Source organism: Callithrix jacchus, chromosome 1 (assembly GCF_049354715.1).
Source record: "Callithrix jacchus isolate 240 chromosome 1, calJac240_pri, whole genome shotgun sequence".
In the NCBI taxonomy this organism is placed as follows: Eukaryota; Metazoa; Chordata; class Mammalia; order Primates; family Cebidae; genus Callithrix; species Callithrix jacchus.
Window position 1 is genome coordinate 198354060 of NC_133502.1, and position 15005 is coordinate 198369064.

At 50.1% G+C, this 15005-nt stretch overlaps 1 protein-coding gene across 2 annotated transcripts in view; it reads right to left on the reverse strand.

The window, feature by feature from the left end:
- The window catches only part of MN1 (MN1 proto-oncogene, transcriptional regulator), a 157984-nt gene that overhangs the window by 17728 nt on the left and 125251 nt on the right, over nt 1-15005 (reverse strand). The window contains exon 3 of one of the 2 annotated variants that reach the window (XM_078337095.1): nt 4088-4214. The exons of the other annotated variant lie outside the window; for it this stretch is intronic. Within the exon in view, the coding sequence (XP_078193221.1) occupies nt 4103-4214 (112 nt within the window). The 3' untranslated portion in view covers nt 4088-4102. Of the gene's footprint in view, nt 1-4087; nt 4215-15005 lie in introns of those variants that run through there. 2 annotated transcript variants of the gene reach the window in all.

Here is a 15005-nt window from a genome sequence, read left to right on the forward strand (position 1 = left end):
CCAGATCCTCTGCTCCAGCCAGCCCCAAGCCCCTCCCTCTGTGGCCTGCTTCCCCAGGGTCCAAACTCCAGGCAGTGGCATTTTCTTCCCTTCCTGTTGCCCAGATGGTGCCTGCCTCTTTGTCTTGAGGGTTTTTTCCCCTTTCCTTTTCTTTTTCTCACTTGCTTTCTTTCTTTTCTTCCCCCCCCATATTTGAAGGGTGACAGAACAACTCCCTGGATGGCATGGGAAAACAAAAGGGACTGCTGTCCGCCAGCCCAGTGGCAGCTGTGCCACCCAGAGCTGGGGGATATGGAAATGAGCTGGTGTGGACGCAAATGAGGCTTCTGGGTGATTTGCACAGAACTGGCCTGGACGGGGCCGAGATGGAGCAGGTGGGGAGGGCTGTCTGGAATTTTCCCAACCTTCCCCCAGGTACCTTGTTTCTCCAGGCCAGACTTCCCTTGAGAAGGCCTCCCTAAAAGGTCTGGCCTCTGCAGCAAGAAATACCTGGGCAGCTGTTGGGGTTTCATCATTTCTATCTGTGCACGCAAAATTAATTTTCTGTGTGTTACCTCCTTGTGCAAATAGATGGCTAGTTGGAATTCTTTTAAACCAAATTTGGAGGGTTAATTTGGGATAGTGTAACTTAACAAGGTTTTCCTGTGTGACAATTGAGTAAGAAAGACCACTTCCATGAGGAGCCACGGTGGAAAACTCACAGAGGAATCCCACTGATCCCCGGGCTGAATCCCAAGAGCAGGCTTTGGTGTGCTCTGGGTAATGCTTTAGCACAGAGTTCAGTGTGAGGGTGAGGGCTGCAGTGATTCTCCCCAGAGTGCATGGGTAGAATGGAGGGTGGTGGGTAGAACGAAGGGTGTAGTAGAAGAACAGCTGGATGAGGGGAGGCAGGGAGGATTAACCAGTGGGTGGATAGATGGATGAAAGTACTGAAGCACAGAAGGATTGAATGGAGGAAGAGAGGGAGAGAGGGAGGGAGGCAAGAAGGGCAGAATGATGATGGATGGATATGGATGAATAGATGGATGGATGAAAGGAAGAAAGGATTGGTAGGAGAAAGAAAGGAAGAGAGGAAGGAAGGGGAAGGGAGGAGGAAAAAGGAGGAGGGAGAAAGAGGAAGAGTTGAAGGATGGATGGATGGATGGGAGGAAGGAAGGATGGGTAGGAAGCAGGGTATACTAGAGGAACAGATGAATGAGGGGAGGGAGGGAGGGAGGATTAACTAATGGATGGAGAGATGAATGAAAGGATTGAAGGATGAAGGATGGAATGGAGGAAGAGAGGGAGAAGGGGAGGGAGGAAAGAAAGGCTGAATGATGATGGATGGATATGGATGGGTAGATGGATAGATGAAAGGATGGGTAGGTGGAAGGAAGGAGGGGGAGAGAAGGGGGAAGACAGGGAGGGAGAGAGGGAGGAAGAATTGAATAATGGATGGATGGATGGATAGATGGGTAGGAGGAAGGGTATTCTAGAGGGACAGGTAGATGAGGGGAGGGAGGGGGGATTAACTAATGGATGGGTAGATGGATGAAAAGATTGAAGGATGAAAGGATGGAATGGAGGAAGGGAGGGAGAGAAGAAAGAAGGGCTGAATGATTATGGGTGGATACGGATGGATGGATAGATGAAAGGATGGGTAGGAGGAAGAAAGCAAGGAAGGAAGGCAAAAAGGAAGGAAAGAAAGAAGGGAGGGAGAATCAGTTGAATGACAGATGAATGTGGATGGATGGGCAGATGGGTGGATGGGAGGGTGGGTGGATGGAAGGAAGGGAGGGAGAAGGGAATAGAAGGTGTAGTAACTTACTCGGGCTGTATTATGCACTACATGTTTGTGTGTTCTGCAAAATTCATATGTTGAAACCCCTCTCCCCAGCGGGAAGGTTTTAGATGGTAGGGAGTTGGGGAAGTACTTAAGTCATGAGGATAGAGCAGGCATGATGGGATGAACGCCCACACTAGGAGACAGGAGAGTACTTCCCTGCTCTCTCTCTGATCTCTCCCATGCAAGGTTTTGGCAAGAAGACAGTCATCTTCAAACCAGGAAGAGGGACCCCATCAGAACCCAACCATGCTGGCACCTTGATTTCAGACTGAGGACTAGATTCCTTCTGTTTAAGCCACCCAGTGTATGATCATTATGCAACCCAACTGTCTAAGACAGGCTGCCATGACAAACTACCTAAGACTGAGTAGTTTAAACAACAGGAAGTTATTTTCTCACAGTTATCGAGGCTAGAAGTCCAAGATCAAGATTCCAGCTGATTGGTTTCTGGTGAGGGCTCCCTTCCGGGCTTGCAGACAACCACCTACTCACCGTGTGCTCACACGGCCTTTTCTCGTTGTGTGCACAGAGACACATAGAGAGAGGGAGAGCTCTGGTGTCTTGTCCTATAAGGACGCTAATACTATCAGATCAGAGCCCCACCCTTATGGCCTAATTTAAATTACTTCCTTAGAGATCCCATCTTCAACATATCTACATGAAGGCTTAGGGTTTCAGCATATGAATTCAGGGAGACATATACCTTCTGTCCACAAGTTGACGAGCGAATGGGAAAAACTAACATCCTTCCCTTATTCTTTCATTTCTTCAATAAGCCTTTCTGAAGCCAGGCTATAACAGGGAAGAAGACAGACATGTTTCCCCCCAGACAGGGTCTAGCAGAGAAGCATCTGGCTTCAGGGTCAAACAGTCCTGCCTGGAGATCCAGGCTGTGTGGATGATGATGTGACCTCAAGCAATGACGCCTTCTCTTAATCTGTCATCTCCTCATCTGTAAAATAGTAGTCATGACAGTCCCTGCCTCCTACAGTCGCTGTGAGCTTTCGACGCATTAGGATATAAAACTCCCCGTTAACTTGTTAAGAGTAAGTAGCTGCTGTGGCCACGCACGCTGCCTTTGCCACTGGTTCACTCTATGGTCTTAGGCAAGGCTGTGTACTCTCTGAGTTGAACTCAATCTCATCATCTGCAAAACAGACATCGTGTGCCAGCTCCAATCTACTGCTCGTTGGCTGTTCAAATGAGACAAAGGAAACCGGCAGGCTGTGTAAGCTATAACACGTGTGCTACGCGTGAGAGGCCGGGCATTGTGGGTCGTAAGCCCACAGCCACATTAGTATATGAATCTGGGCTCCCCAATAGATTGTGCACTCCCAGAGTGCAGGGTCTCTGGCAAACTTATCTCGGCTGCTCGGTATCCAACATGCAGCAGATGAGTAGGTGTCCCATGCATTTCTGTTGAATTAACGAAGTAAGGGAAGTGATTACCTTGCCAGGCCCAGAATTCAGAGGAAATGATAAATATGGTCCCTGGTATATTTTAGAGTTATCACCTCTTTCTCACCATGTCCGGCTGCCATTTCAGACCTGTTACGTGACCTCGGACATAGTCCTTTCTGAGCTTCCTCCTCTGGAGAGACCCTGGAGGCTCATCACCCACAAATTCTGAGGGTGATAGGAAGGGGTTGGTAGGAGAAACATTTAAGAATATCATTTTTGTTAATACAGTTATGGCTGGGGTATAGTACGGCTCACTTTGGATTCAGACAGTTCATTTATTGGCAACCTTGGAGGTTGCTTTTCTTCTACAATCCTCAGTTTTCTCATCTGTGACATGGGCACAGATGGCCACTAATTCACTGGATATTGATTCACTGGTAATCCCCAATGGTAAGCTGTATTTTGAGCAATTCCTATGGGCCCAGCAACAGCAAAAATGGACCTGTTTGCCTCGCAGAATGACCCCGGCAAGTTGGTTTTGATTCCATTATTCCCGCTTCAAGATGAGAGGCCCGGGTGACGGGGTAAGGAATGGCATTCCCAGGATCACACAGGACCAAGGTGGCAGTCAAACTCGGAGCAATCTACCTCTGAGCCTTAGCTAGCTGCCGCCATATACCAGCCTCTCCACTCAGCACTCCCATGAGTCCCAAGCAGGAGATCACAGCACAGGCCTTGGAGCCAGAGATTCCAGGAGACCCAGGCTCGGCTGGGTGATTCCAAGCAAGTGCCTTGACGTCTCTGGGCCTCCCCAGGTTCACCTGTAAAACGAAGCAACATGATGATGTCTTGCAGTTCTCCATGGACATGCCCAGTTTACGCCTGGTGAAGAGCAGGCTCTCCTTCCAGCTCCATGCCTCTGCCTGCAGGCCCACCTCCATCCATGGACCACCCTGAGGGCCAATTTATCAGCTCACAGCCAAAGCCACTGTCAAGACAGCAGAACCACATATACCAGCCACAGGTACCACTTACCCTCCCAAGTGCTCAGGATGTGTGAAGCCCCGTTCCTGCTTTAAGTCTGAATGGCCTGGAGACAACCCTATCCCCGCTTTGCAGGTCAGGTGGATCCCCAGTGTGGTCAGAAGGACTGGATACACAGCCAATGAGCTACAGTCCGCAGATGTGACCCAGGTCTGCCAGCCACACACATAGCGTGGCCTCTGTGACAATCGGCTGCTGGCATTTAGGTGACGCTCCCATGTGCACGTGTACTTCCTCCCTCTAGACGGAGGAAGCTGGGCATTGGCCCTTCAGGATTATTCCACGGAGAGTCCATTTTATGGCTTTGGGAACTGAGGCCCCCAAGATGCTCAGAGACATTCGGCTCTGTCACTCCATATTGACTGAGCTCCTTTTCTGTGTCAAGCCTGGGGGATCAGTGAGGCTGAGACACAAGAGGATCCTTATTTTCAAGGTCATTCAGGAAGGGTGTTGGGATAGTCCAGGCTGCCTTATCCTCCAGCCAGGATGAACGCGAGTTTAGGGGTGAACAGAATCCAGCTGCTCCACCCGCACCCCACCTTCCATCCCAGGTGTGGACAGGAATCATCATATTTCCACATTTCTCCCTTTGTCTCTGCCTCTGCCAACCTCCCCTGCATCAGTACCAAGCCAGGCAAGGGACAGGTGGGCTACCTCCTCCCTCCAGATATGCCCCATGGTTATACTTCTGGGTGTAGTTACTGCCCAGCTGCACCCTCGGGCCCTTCAGATGGGTTTTCTGGTGATTTAAGGTGTATTCATGTATCAAAACACAAAGTACTCAGGCCCACATTTCAGTGAAGGACAGTCCTGAGCATCTGGAAGGGAAATATTCATATATACATACACATATCTCATGGCTAAACCGCAATGTCTTGTCATATTGGATTCTGTGACTTACAGTTCTCTCCTCTTCACTGCACTTGAATATTAAATGTTGTATTAATAGCTCACTCTTAATTATCCATGAGTAATGTACTACGACCTGGAAATTAATGAAGGGAAGGGCCCAATCGAGAATATTTCCCACTCCTCTGGGTTCCACCGGGCTGATGGGAGGGGAGAGATTTGCATATGATTTGCATGAGAAGCTGTAGGCAGAAAGAAGATGTATGAACTCCAGTGTAGGGGCTTGCTGGGGACCCAGCCACTTTCCAAATCCCTTCCGCTTCCCACTCCTAACTCCCAGCATTTGCCCATACTGATCCTTCCGCCAGGAATGCCCTTCCCAGCTGGCTGCGTGTGTGGGAGAAGCATGATCACGGCAACTACTACCCATGAAGCACAGCTTTGTGTGTGTGTGTTGGTTTTTTTTGTTTGTTCGCTTGTTTTTTGAGACAGGGCTGCCTCAGTTGCCCAGGCTGGGGTACAGCAGTGCAATCTCAGCTCACTGCAATCTCTGCCTCCTGGGCTCCCGTGATCCTCCTGTCTCAGCCTCCCCAGTAGCTGGAACTACCAGCACATGCCCACATGCCCAGCTAATATTTGTATTTTTTGTAGAGATGAGGTTTCACCATGTTGCTGGTCTTGAACTCCTGAGCTCAAGTGATCCACCTGCCTCGGCCTCCCAAAGTGCTGGGATTACAGACGTAAGCCACTACATCCGGCCTCAGTGGTTTCTAGTATAATCAAGAATTGTGCAACCATCACCACTGTCAAATTCCAAAACATTCTCATCACCCCCAAAAGAAACCCCATAACGTTAGTTATCACCCTATGCCCCTGGCTACCATTAATCCATTAACACTTTCTGTCTCTACAGTTTCCTATTCTGGATATTTCATATAAACAGAATCATACAACATGAGACCATTTGTGTCTGGCTTTTTTTTTTTTTTTTTTTTTTGATTAAGAGTATTACTCTGTCACCCAGGCTGGAGTGCACTGGTATGATCATGGCTCACTGCAGCCTCAACTTCCCTGGCTCAGGTCATTCTCCCACCTCAGTCTCCCAGGTAGCTGGGACTACAGGTGTGTACCACCACATCTGGCTCATATTTTGTATTCTTTGTAGAGATGAGGTTTTGCCATGTTGCCTCAAAAAAGGAAAAAGAAACCATTGAATTGTACACTTCAAATGGGTGAATTGTATGGTATGTACATTATATCTCAATAAAGCAGTATAAAAGTGTATCCACTGTCCATCCAGGATTATGCTGTTCCCTCTGGCTGGAGCACCCTTCTGCATCTGTCTTCCTCCATGGGCATCCCCCAGGAGCTGAGAAGTAGAGCCTAGGGCAGGGCAGGAGGGGCCTGCAAAGAAGCGCCCTACACTCCCGCTGCACCCATGACGGGCCGTGTGACCCTCAGCAGGTGACTTTGTGTCCCCGACTGTTGGTTGAGTCTGAGCCTGTGGGTCCAGTGTGGTGTGCCCAGGCTGATAAGAGGTGCTTGGTTCAGGCTCTGGCCTGACCTGGTTGTCCAGCGAGTTGTAGTCATCGGGCTCCTCACATGGCATGACACTGATGTCGCAGGGAGGCCAAGCAAAGCAGCGCATGGCCAGCTTGGCTTTGGCAGATGCCCTGGAACAGGAGTGGCATGTCACTGGGGCTGTGCAGGGCAGGCAGGCCCCAGCCAGGCCAGGGAAGGGATTTGCTGTTCCCATCTCCCTGCAGTGAGGGCGGGTGCTCCCTGACCCCCACCCACTATCTCCCTGATACAAGGAGGCCTTGGCCTGTGACCCAGCCAGTGGACCTGCCCACTGCATGCTCCCTGGGAGACAGGCCAGAGAGCTGGAGGGAGGGCAGGGTCCCATCAGAACCATGTGCCAGGGGGCTGGACTTGCAGAGGCTCGGCAGAACTCCAGCCTCAGCCCCACGCCAGCCAGCGGCTTTTCAGGACATGAATCCAGTCACGTCTTCCCCTCTCTTAAAACTCTCTGCTCACCTTTTACCATGGCCTCCAGGACCCTATGTGTCCTGCTCCTGTCCAGCAATCTGATCCCGTCTCCTCTCACTCTGCCTTGCTCACACCAAGCCAGCCTCCAGGCCTTTGCCCTGGCCGTTTCCTCCGGCCTTCCCGCCGCTCCCCATCCCTCAGCCCCCAGCTCAGAGGTCACCTCTCAGAGAAACATCTCTCCCCACCTAAAGGAATCTGCTTTGCTCTTTTTTCTTTTTCTGTTTAGAGATAGAATCTTGCTCTGCTGCACAATCAAGCTGGAGTGCAGTGGTGCAATTATAGCTCACTGCAGCCTCCACCTCCTGGGCTCAAGCAATCCCCTCTCCTCAACTTCCTGAGTACCTGAGACTACAGGTGTGTGCCACCAAGACTGGCTATTTTTTTTTCTTTTTGAGATGGAGTCTTGCTCTGTCTCCCAGACTGGAGTACAGTGGCATGATCTTGGCTCACTGCAACCTCTGCCTCCTGGGTTCAAGTGATTCTCCTGCCTCAGCCTCCTGAGTAGCTGGGATTACAGGTGCACACCACCACACCTGGCTAATTTTTTTTTGTATTTTTAGTAGAGACGGGGTTTCACCATGTTGATCAGACTGGTCTCGAACTCCTGACCTCAGGTGATGTGTCTGCCTCGGCGTACCAAAGTGCTGGGATTATAGGCGTGAGCCGCTGCACCCAGCCCTATATTAATTTTTGGTAGTAGTAAGGTCTCACCATGTTGCCCAGGCGAGTCTCAAACTCCTGCCCTCAATCGATCCTCCCCCGTCAGCCTTTTAAAGTGTTGGTATTACCACTCTGCTCCCTTCTGCCTCAATTCTATCTTCATGTACAGATAGCACCTACCCATGATTGTCCAGTTGCCCAAGTCAGGCAGCATAGGTCCTGGCCCCAGGTCTGCCCCTGATTCACTGGGAGACCCTGAACAGATCACACCTCCTCTCCAGATGACCGGCCAGACCTTTATGAAGTGGAGGAATCTCCTGTTTGATTCAAATCGTAGGTGGCCCCTAACACCTGAAGCAGGGAGAGCTGCCACACGTCAACCCTGATGGTTCTGCTGGTGGAAAGGTGAAAGGTGGGGCAGGGGCAGGCTTCTGCTCCATTGTATTTTTATCATTCTTCAAATTTTCCCCAGTGACTAATTCTTTGTTCATCAGAGTGTAAAGAGTATTTGGGAAAAAAATTGCTAAATCTCAACTGAGAAGGTAGGGCGAGATCATTTCTCCGGGTTCCTCCAGGTCTGGAAAATGCAATGGAGAACTTTAGCAGAAGAGAGCAGAGGGGCTCTTGTTCTCAGAGGGGTTTCACCATGCTGGCCAGGGTGGTCTCAAGCTCCTGACCTCAAGTGATCTGCCTGCCTCGGCCTCCCAAAGTGCTGGGATTCCAGGCGTGAGCCACCGCGCCCGGCCTGTACCCCATATTGTTTCTTATTTCTCCAGATCCCTCCTCATCTTGGTCAGTGGCTTCTGATTTCATTCATTCATTCACTCACTTAACTCATGTTCCTTGAGCTCCTGCTGGATGCTTGGAGCTTTGCGGGGTGCTAGAGATCCAGCCAAGCACACAGCAGACAGATCCTGGTCCTTGTGGAGCTGGGGTCTGTGGTCAGTGCCCCCAGGGGTCAAGGTCCCTCTGAGTGTGATGGATGACTGGCCCCAAGTGGACAACTACAGTCACCATCCTCGGCTCCCACTCTGCACTGCTATTAACACAGCCTCCCATGATGGTCATTGTCCCATAAAGACTCAAGCCCAGTAAAATCCTCAAGTCTCCCCAGGAGCTCCTGTCCGGCCAGGGCCCCATCTTGATGACACCATTAAATCTTGAGGGTGGTCACCCATCTTCCGGCTTTCTTTCACTAAAAACTAATATGAGTTTTTTTTCTGATTTTATCAAAATAATACATGCTTATTGTAGCCAATTTGGCAATGTAGGTATTTGTCTACATCACTAGCTGTGGGACTTCAGGCAAGGTGCTTCTCAGAGCCTTCATGTCGTCATCTGTGAAAGGGAGCCAGTCTTAGTGCTCACGTAACAGACTCATTGTAAGGAGTGAAAGAGACTCCAGAGGCATGCATCTGGCACAGAAGAAGCTCAAAATAAATGCACTAATATGAAGACCAAAAAGAGACCTGGAGCCCAGCATCAGAGACAGACCCAGACAACATCTTAGAATAGGTTAGACCCTTCCAGATTTGTTCTTTCTGCACAGATGCAAAAAGAGAAAGAGATAGATGTAAACCAACAACTTTTCATGAAAATAGAGATCACGTTGGAATTCTATTCTCATTTAACAGACTGAGAAGTGGACCCACAAAATGATCATGTCACCTTGAGCCTATAAAGACCTTTCCATCTTTTAATGTCTTTAATGGAAATGCAAAGTTTTAGCAAACTGCCCTTTTACTAGTTATATGTAGGAAAGTGGATTTCCTGGGCCAGGCATGGTAGCTCACACCTGTAATCCCAGCACTTTGGGAAGCTGAGGTAGATAGATCACAAGGTCAGGAGTTTGAGACCAGCGTGACCAATATGATGAAAGCTCATCTCTACTAGCTAATCGGGAGGCTGAGGCAGGAGAATCGCTTGAACCCAGGAAGCAGAGGTTTCAGTGAGCCGAGATCGCGCCACTGCACTCCAGTCTGGGTGACAGAGCGAGATTCCATCTCAAAAAAAAAAGAAAGTGATTTTTCTATGTCAGTAAGTTCCAATTTTGTGGCCGAACTGAATTTCAGCGTGTAGCTAGACCTTCACTGATTCAAGCAATGTCAGTAAAAATAAGTGGTAGTAAGCAAAAACGAACAGCACAGTACATAACAATGGTTATCACTTGAGTGTTGTAACAGTGTTGGTCATGTCGTTTGTTTCTGCTTGTTTGCTGTAAGCAACATTACCATAGACAACCTTGTCGATCAAATATTTGTCCATAAGAAACAAATTCTTTAGGATTTCTAAAGGAATTCATCCCCAAAACAGAGACTGCGAATAATCTTTCCCAAATGTTGTTGCCCTTTGTGATATGCCCGTAGAGAAAGGACCAAGACGTGTTGGGCATTTTTTAAGTGCCAAGTGTTATGCTAGGCACTCAGCCCAGGCATTAAATCTCCAGGCAGTGTCTCACACCCGGAATCCCAGCACTTTGGGAGGCCAAGGCGGGAGGACTGCTGGAGGCCAAGAGTTTGAGATTACTGGGTCACACAGTGAGATGAGAACCCATCTCCACAAAAAATTACAGAAAAAATTAGCCAGGCTTGGTGGCACACATCTGTAACACCAGCTACTCAGGAAGCTGAGGTGGGATGATCACTTGAGCTCAAGAGGTTGGGGCTGCAGTGAGCTATGACTGCACCATTGCACTCTTGCCTGAGTGACGGAATGAGACCTAGTCTTGAAAGAAAGAAAAATAGAAGAAAGAAGGAAAGAAAGAAAGAAAGAAAGAAAGAAAGAAAGAAAGAAAGAAAGAAAGAAAGAATCTCCATAATAATCCTTTTATTGTTTGTTTTGTTACTTGGATGGATATACAAAATTTCAGCAAACTGTTCTACTACTTATGTGTGAGAAAGCCTGTCTCCGCACACCATCACCCACATTGTGCATTATAATTTGTATCAGTCAGCTATTGCTGTGTAACAAACCACCACAAAACTCAATGGCTTAAAACAGTAAGCATGTATTATTGCTCATGCAGCTAGAGGTCAGCTAGCTGGTTCTTCTGATCTTAATCCGCCTTACTTGTGCCTCCCTGGCTGGCTTTGCTGATACTAACAGGGCTCTCTCAAATGTCCAGAGCTTGGCTCTACTCCACATGGCCTCTCATTCTCCAGCAAACTAGCTTGTTCCATGGCAGCAGCAGGATTTCAAGAGAGCAAATGGAAGCTGTGAGTCCCTTATGGCTGAGGTTCAGAACAGGTACAGCATCACATCATCACATCCACCACATTCTATTGACCAAACCGTGTCACATGACCGAGGCTTGATTAAAGGAGTGGGAAACAGACTCCATGTCTTAATGGGAGGAACTGCAAAGCCACATTGCAAAGAATACAGATACAGAGAAGAGAATTTTTGCAACCAATCTATCACATAGTTTTTTTTAATTTTTAATTCAATTCTTAAAGTTTTTGCCAATTATCTAACTTCAGAAAATGTTTGAATGTGTAATCTTGGATTACACCCTGCTTTCCTTCCCTCTGCTACTGACCACTCATCAATTGAGTCTTTGCACCCAAACACTAATCTCTATATTCACCCTGGCCCACACTCAGCCTGGAAGTCCAGCCCATGCTCCTTCTGGAAGCCAGCCGTCACCCCCACACTTCAGCTCCTCCTTCCCGTAATGAATAGCCCAGGAGCCTGCAGGAGAGAGCCATGGCCGACCACCAGCACTTCCCCCGGGCAAGCCCCATGATGACACCATCCATCACTGCCACCCTCAGTGGCTGGGTGCCCCAGGCCCGGCCAAGGAGGAGAGGAAACACTGCCCACAGCTCAGTGAAGCCTTTAATGATTACGTCAAGTGGCAAGCCATTTATTAGTCTCCTTAGCGGCCAAAAAAAATAAGGCCTGAGACGCCAGCAAGCACATCAGGGGCCTGTGGTTTTATTTTTTATGATCACTTCAAGCCTCAGACACCGAGGGGAATGTGGGTCAGGAAGGGAGGCAAGGCTTGGGGGCTGGGGGAGCAGGAGTTCTGAGCCCTAAGCCAGTCTCTGCAGAGTGACGGTGGGCACAGAGAGTTTGTGCGGCCCATGCAAGGTCACACAGCCCCCAGGCCAGCGACCTCCCTCAGGGTGGCAATGTGCCTCCCTTTGCACCTGTGTTAATAGTGCCTCCACTTCACCATCAATTCCTTCAAACCTTTCTTTGGACATTGGTGAATAAAAATGACACCTGAGCAGACATTAAAAGGGAGTGCAGAATGTAGGACACTCTGGAATTGGAATGAGAATACCAGGACATTTCACTTCCCTGAGCTTCCATTTTCTCTTCTGTGGAATGGGCATGATCAGAGCCAGCTTTATGGCCAAGAGATCTCTGCTGTTGCACAGAGCATGGCACTCAGAAAGGCTCCGAGCTAGGTTTAGCTTTTGCGGTTGGCTTCTTGAATTTTTTTTTTTTTTTTTTTGAGACAGAGTCTTGCTCTGTTGCCCAATCTAAAGTGCAGTGGCACGATCTCAGCTCCTCACTGAAACCTCTGCCTCGCAGGTTCTAGCAATTATCCTACCTCAGCCTCCAAAGAGCTGGGATTACAGGCGTGCACCACCACACCCAGCTAAGCTTTATATATTTGGCAGAGGCAGGGTTTCACCATGTTGGCCAGGCTGGTCTCGAACTCCTGGCCCACCTCAGCCTCCCAAAGTGCTGGAATTACAGGCGAGAGCCACCATGCCCAGCCACTATCTTGAAATTCTTAATGTTTGCACCTCTCTCTGTTTTGTGAGTGAAGCCCAGTGGGGCAGCGGAGCACGCAGGTGAGCAGAGAAATGCACAGAGAACGGCAAGCGCTTACTATCTTCATACGTTTACCGCACATTTGTCCTCCTCTTGAAACAAGGAGGACTGCAGCTTTGCTCTCTGGTTTTTGTTTTTTGCTGCCTTCATACTCTCATTGCTATTTATTTATTATACTTTAAGTTCTGGGCACATGTACAGATCGTGCAGGTTTGTTACAAAGGTGTACACGTGCCACGGTGGCGGCACCCTGCAAACGTGTTGCCACCCTAAGCATATCTCCTGGGCCAGGCTGGGCACCTCAGAGACTCTCAGAGAGTGACTCACCCCACCCAGTCAAGGGCTCCATCTCTCCCTTTGCAGGTTCCTCTCCTCCATCAGAACCCAGGTCTGTTCTCCTGGATGACACCCGTCCTCTCCCTGCCACATCCAGGCAGGTTCCAAGCCCCTCCTGTCCACCTCTTTCTCTTCCATTTCCACTCTAGTTTCATGGCCCCTGGAATGACTGCTCACCTGGAATGCCTGTCTCCTGCGGGAACCTCCCGGCCTCTACCCTGTCCTGCCCCCACCCACTCTCTTTACAGGGCCAAGCCCCAAGCTTCCACATGGGGCCACAACACCCCACTCTGGGCTCTAGACATTCCCTACCGACCATTGGCTGGTGGCTCCCATGCTCTACGTGTCCTTCATCCCCCATGCCTTCCTAACAGCTCATGTTTATTGAGCACTACTGTGCGCCAGGACCCATGCTAAGCATCTTGCATGAATGAACTCATTTCGTCCTCATAAGACCCCTGTGGCATACACAGTGTGAATATCTTCAACTTACAGGTGAGGAAACGGAGGCACAGAGTAGGTGATGTACTTGCTCTAAGTCACACAGCAAAGGCCAGAGTGAGGTTGGAGCGCAGCAGACTGGCACCCATACCCTCAGCCATCACAGAACTTCTCCTCTGTACCTTTGTCCAAGTCAGGGCTTTCTCTAGGAATGTTATTCCCTGATGGACTTAATCCACCCTTCAGACTCCAGAAATATTTGCCATGTCAGTGAGTGGATGAGTTTGTCCCTCGCTTGCTGCAACGCTTTGGGTGAGTCACTTCCGCTCTCTGGGCTTCCATTTCCTCTTGCATCCAAAGAGAATGAACTGAGACCCACTCAGTGGGCCAAGTGAAGCCTCAGACCCGCTGGGATTGGCTGCAGCTGCTGTGAGACAGCGAGACAGAGGGAGCCGCCCCAGGGGCCCAGGTTATATCTGGGCCATGACTGAGCGTGCCCGGCCCTGGACCATCTGTCTGTCCACATCCGTCACTGTGGGGAGGGGCCAGGGGGCCATGTCCCTTAGCTTCAGACCCACATGACACCTCCTCCCAAAAGGGCAGAGCCCGGCCTGGAACAGGCAGCACGCAATGCCTACTCCTCCTGCACTTGACCGGCTCACCCCTGCACTGCAGGACTCACACCCTTCCTTCCTGGGCAGAAACAGCCCGGAGGAGCCTGGGCTGATCCCAGCGCACCCTCAGCCATGACCTTGGGAAAATCCTTTGTGCAGCCAGAAAGCAGATAGCCCTTGTCCCACTAATCCTAATAACCCATGTCAGCAGGCTCCATGCACACTGTCTCCTTAGACTTGCCCAACAACGCTGTGAGGAGGGTCCTCATCTTACATCCATTTTACAGAGGGGGAAACTGAGACACGGAGATGCTTGGGACCAGCCCAAGGTCACACAGGCCCAGGTGGTGGCCGCCTGGCCCCAGAGGCTGTGGGTTTGAATCATTGAGCATTACTGCCTACCTGTGCCAGGCACTCAGGGGCATGGGGACAGTAGTGACCAAGGGCAAACCCAACGCTCACACTGGTGAGGCTTCCATGAGCAAGTACATGCATTCGACGGACCACCTGTCATTCCTACTGGCCACGTCGAAGGGCCCACCCTGGGATCCCAGCCCTGTTCTGCCCCATGCCCTCAATGCTTGGCAAACACCCGACTGTATCGCTCCTTCCAAGGTCAAGCTGTGTGGACCTTGGGCAAGTCACTTCACCGCTCTGGGCTGACTTTTTCTTATGAATCAATATGCCTTGCAAGTACAATGGGCCACGTGAGCCCATTGACTTGGCTGGAACCTCCAAACTGTCCATAGAGGTTGACAGATGATCCCCATCATCCAAATGAGGAAACTGAGGCTCAGAGAAGAGGGAGCTGCTTGCCCAAAGTCAGGAAGTGCCTTAGGGGGATGGCAGAGGATGTGGATGTCCACAAGGGTATAGGTGCTTCCTGCCCAGAGCCAGGGGCTGGGATCAGCCAGGAGGGAGGAATGGTAACCCCTCCTCTTCCCCAGCCTGCTTCTCCCTGCCCCCTCCCCCACCCTCCCCCTTCCCCCTCCTGAGGT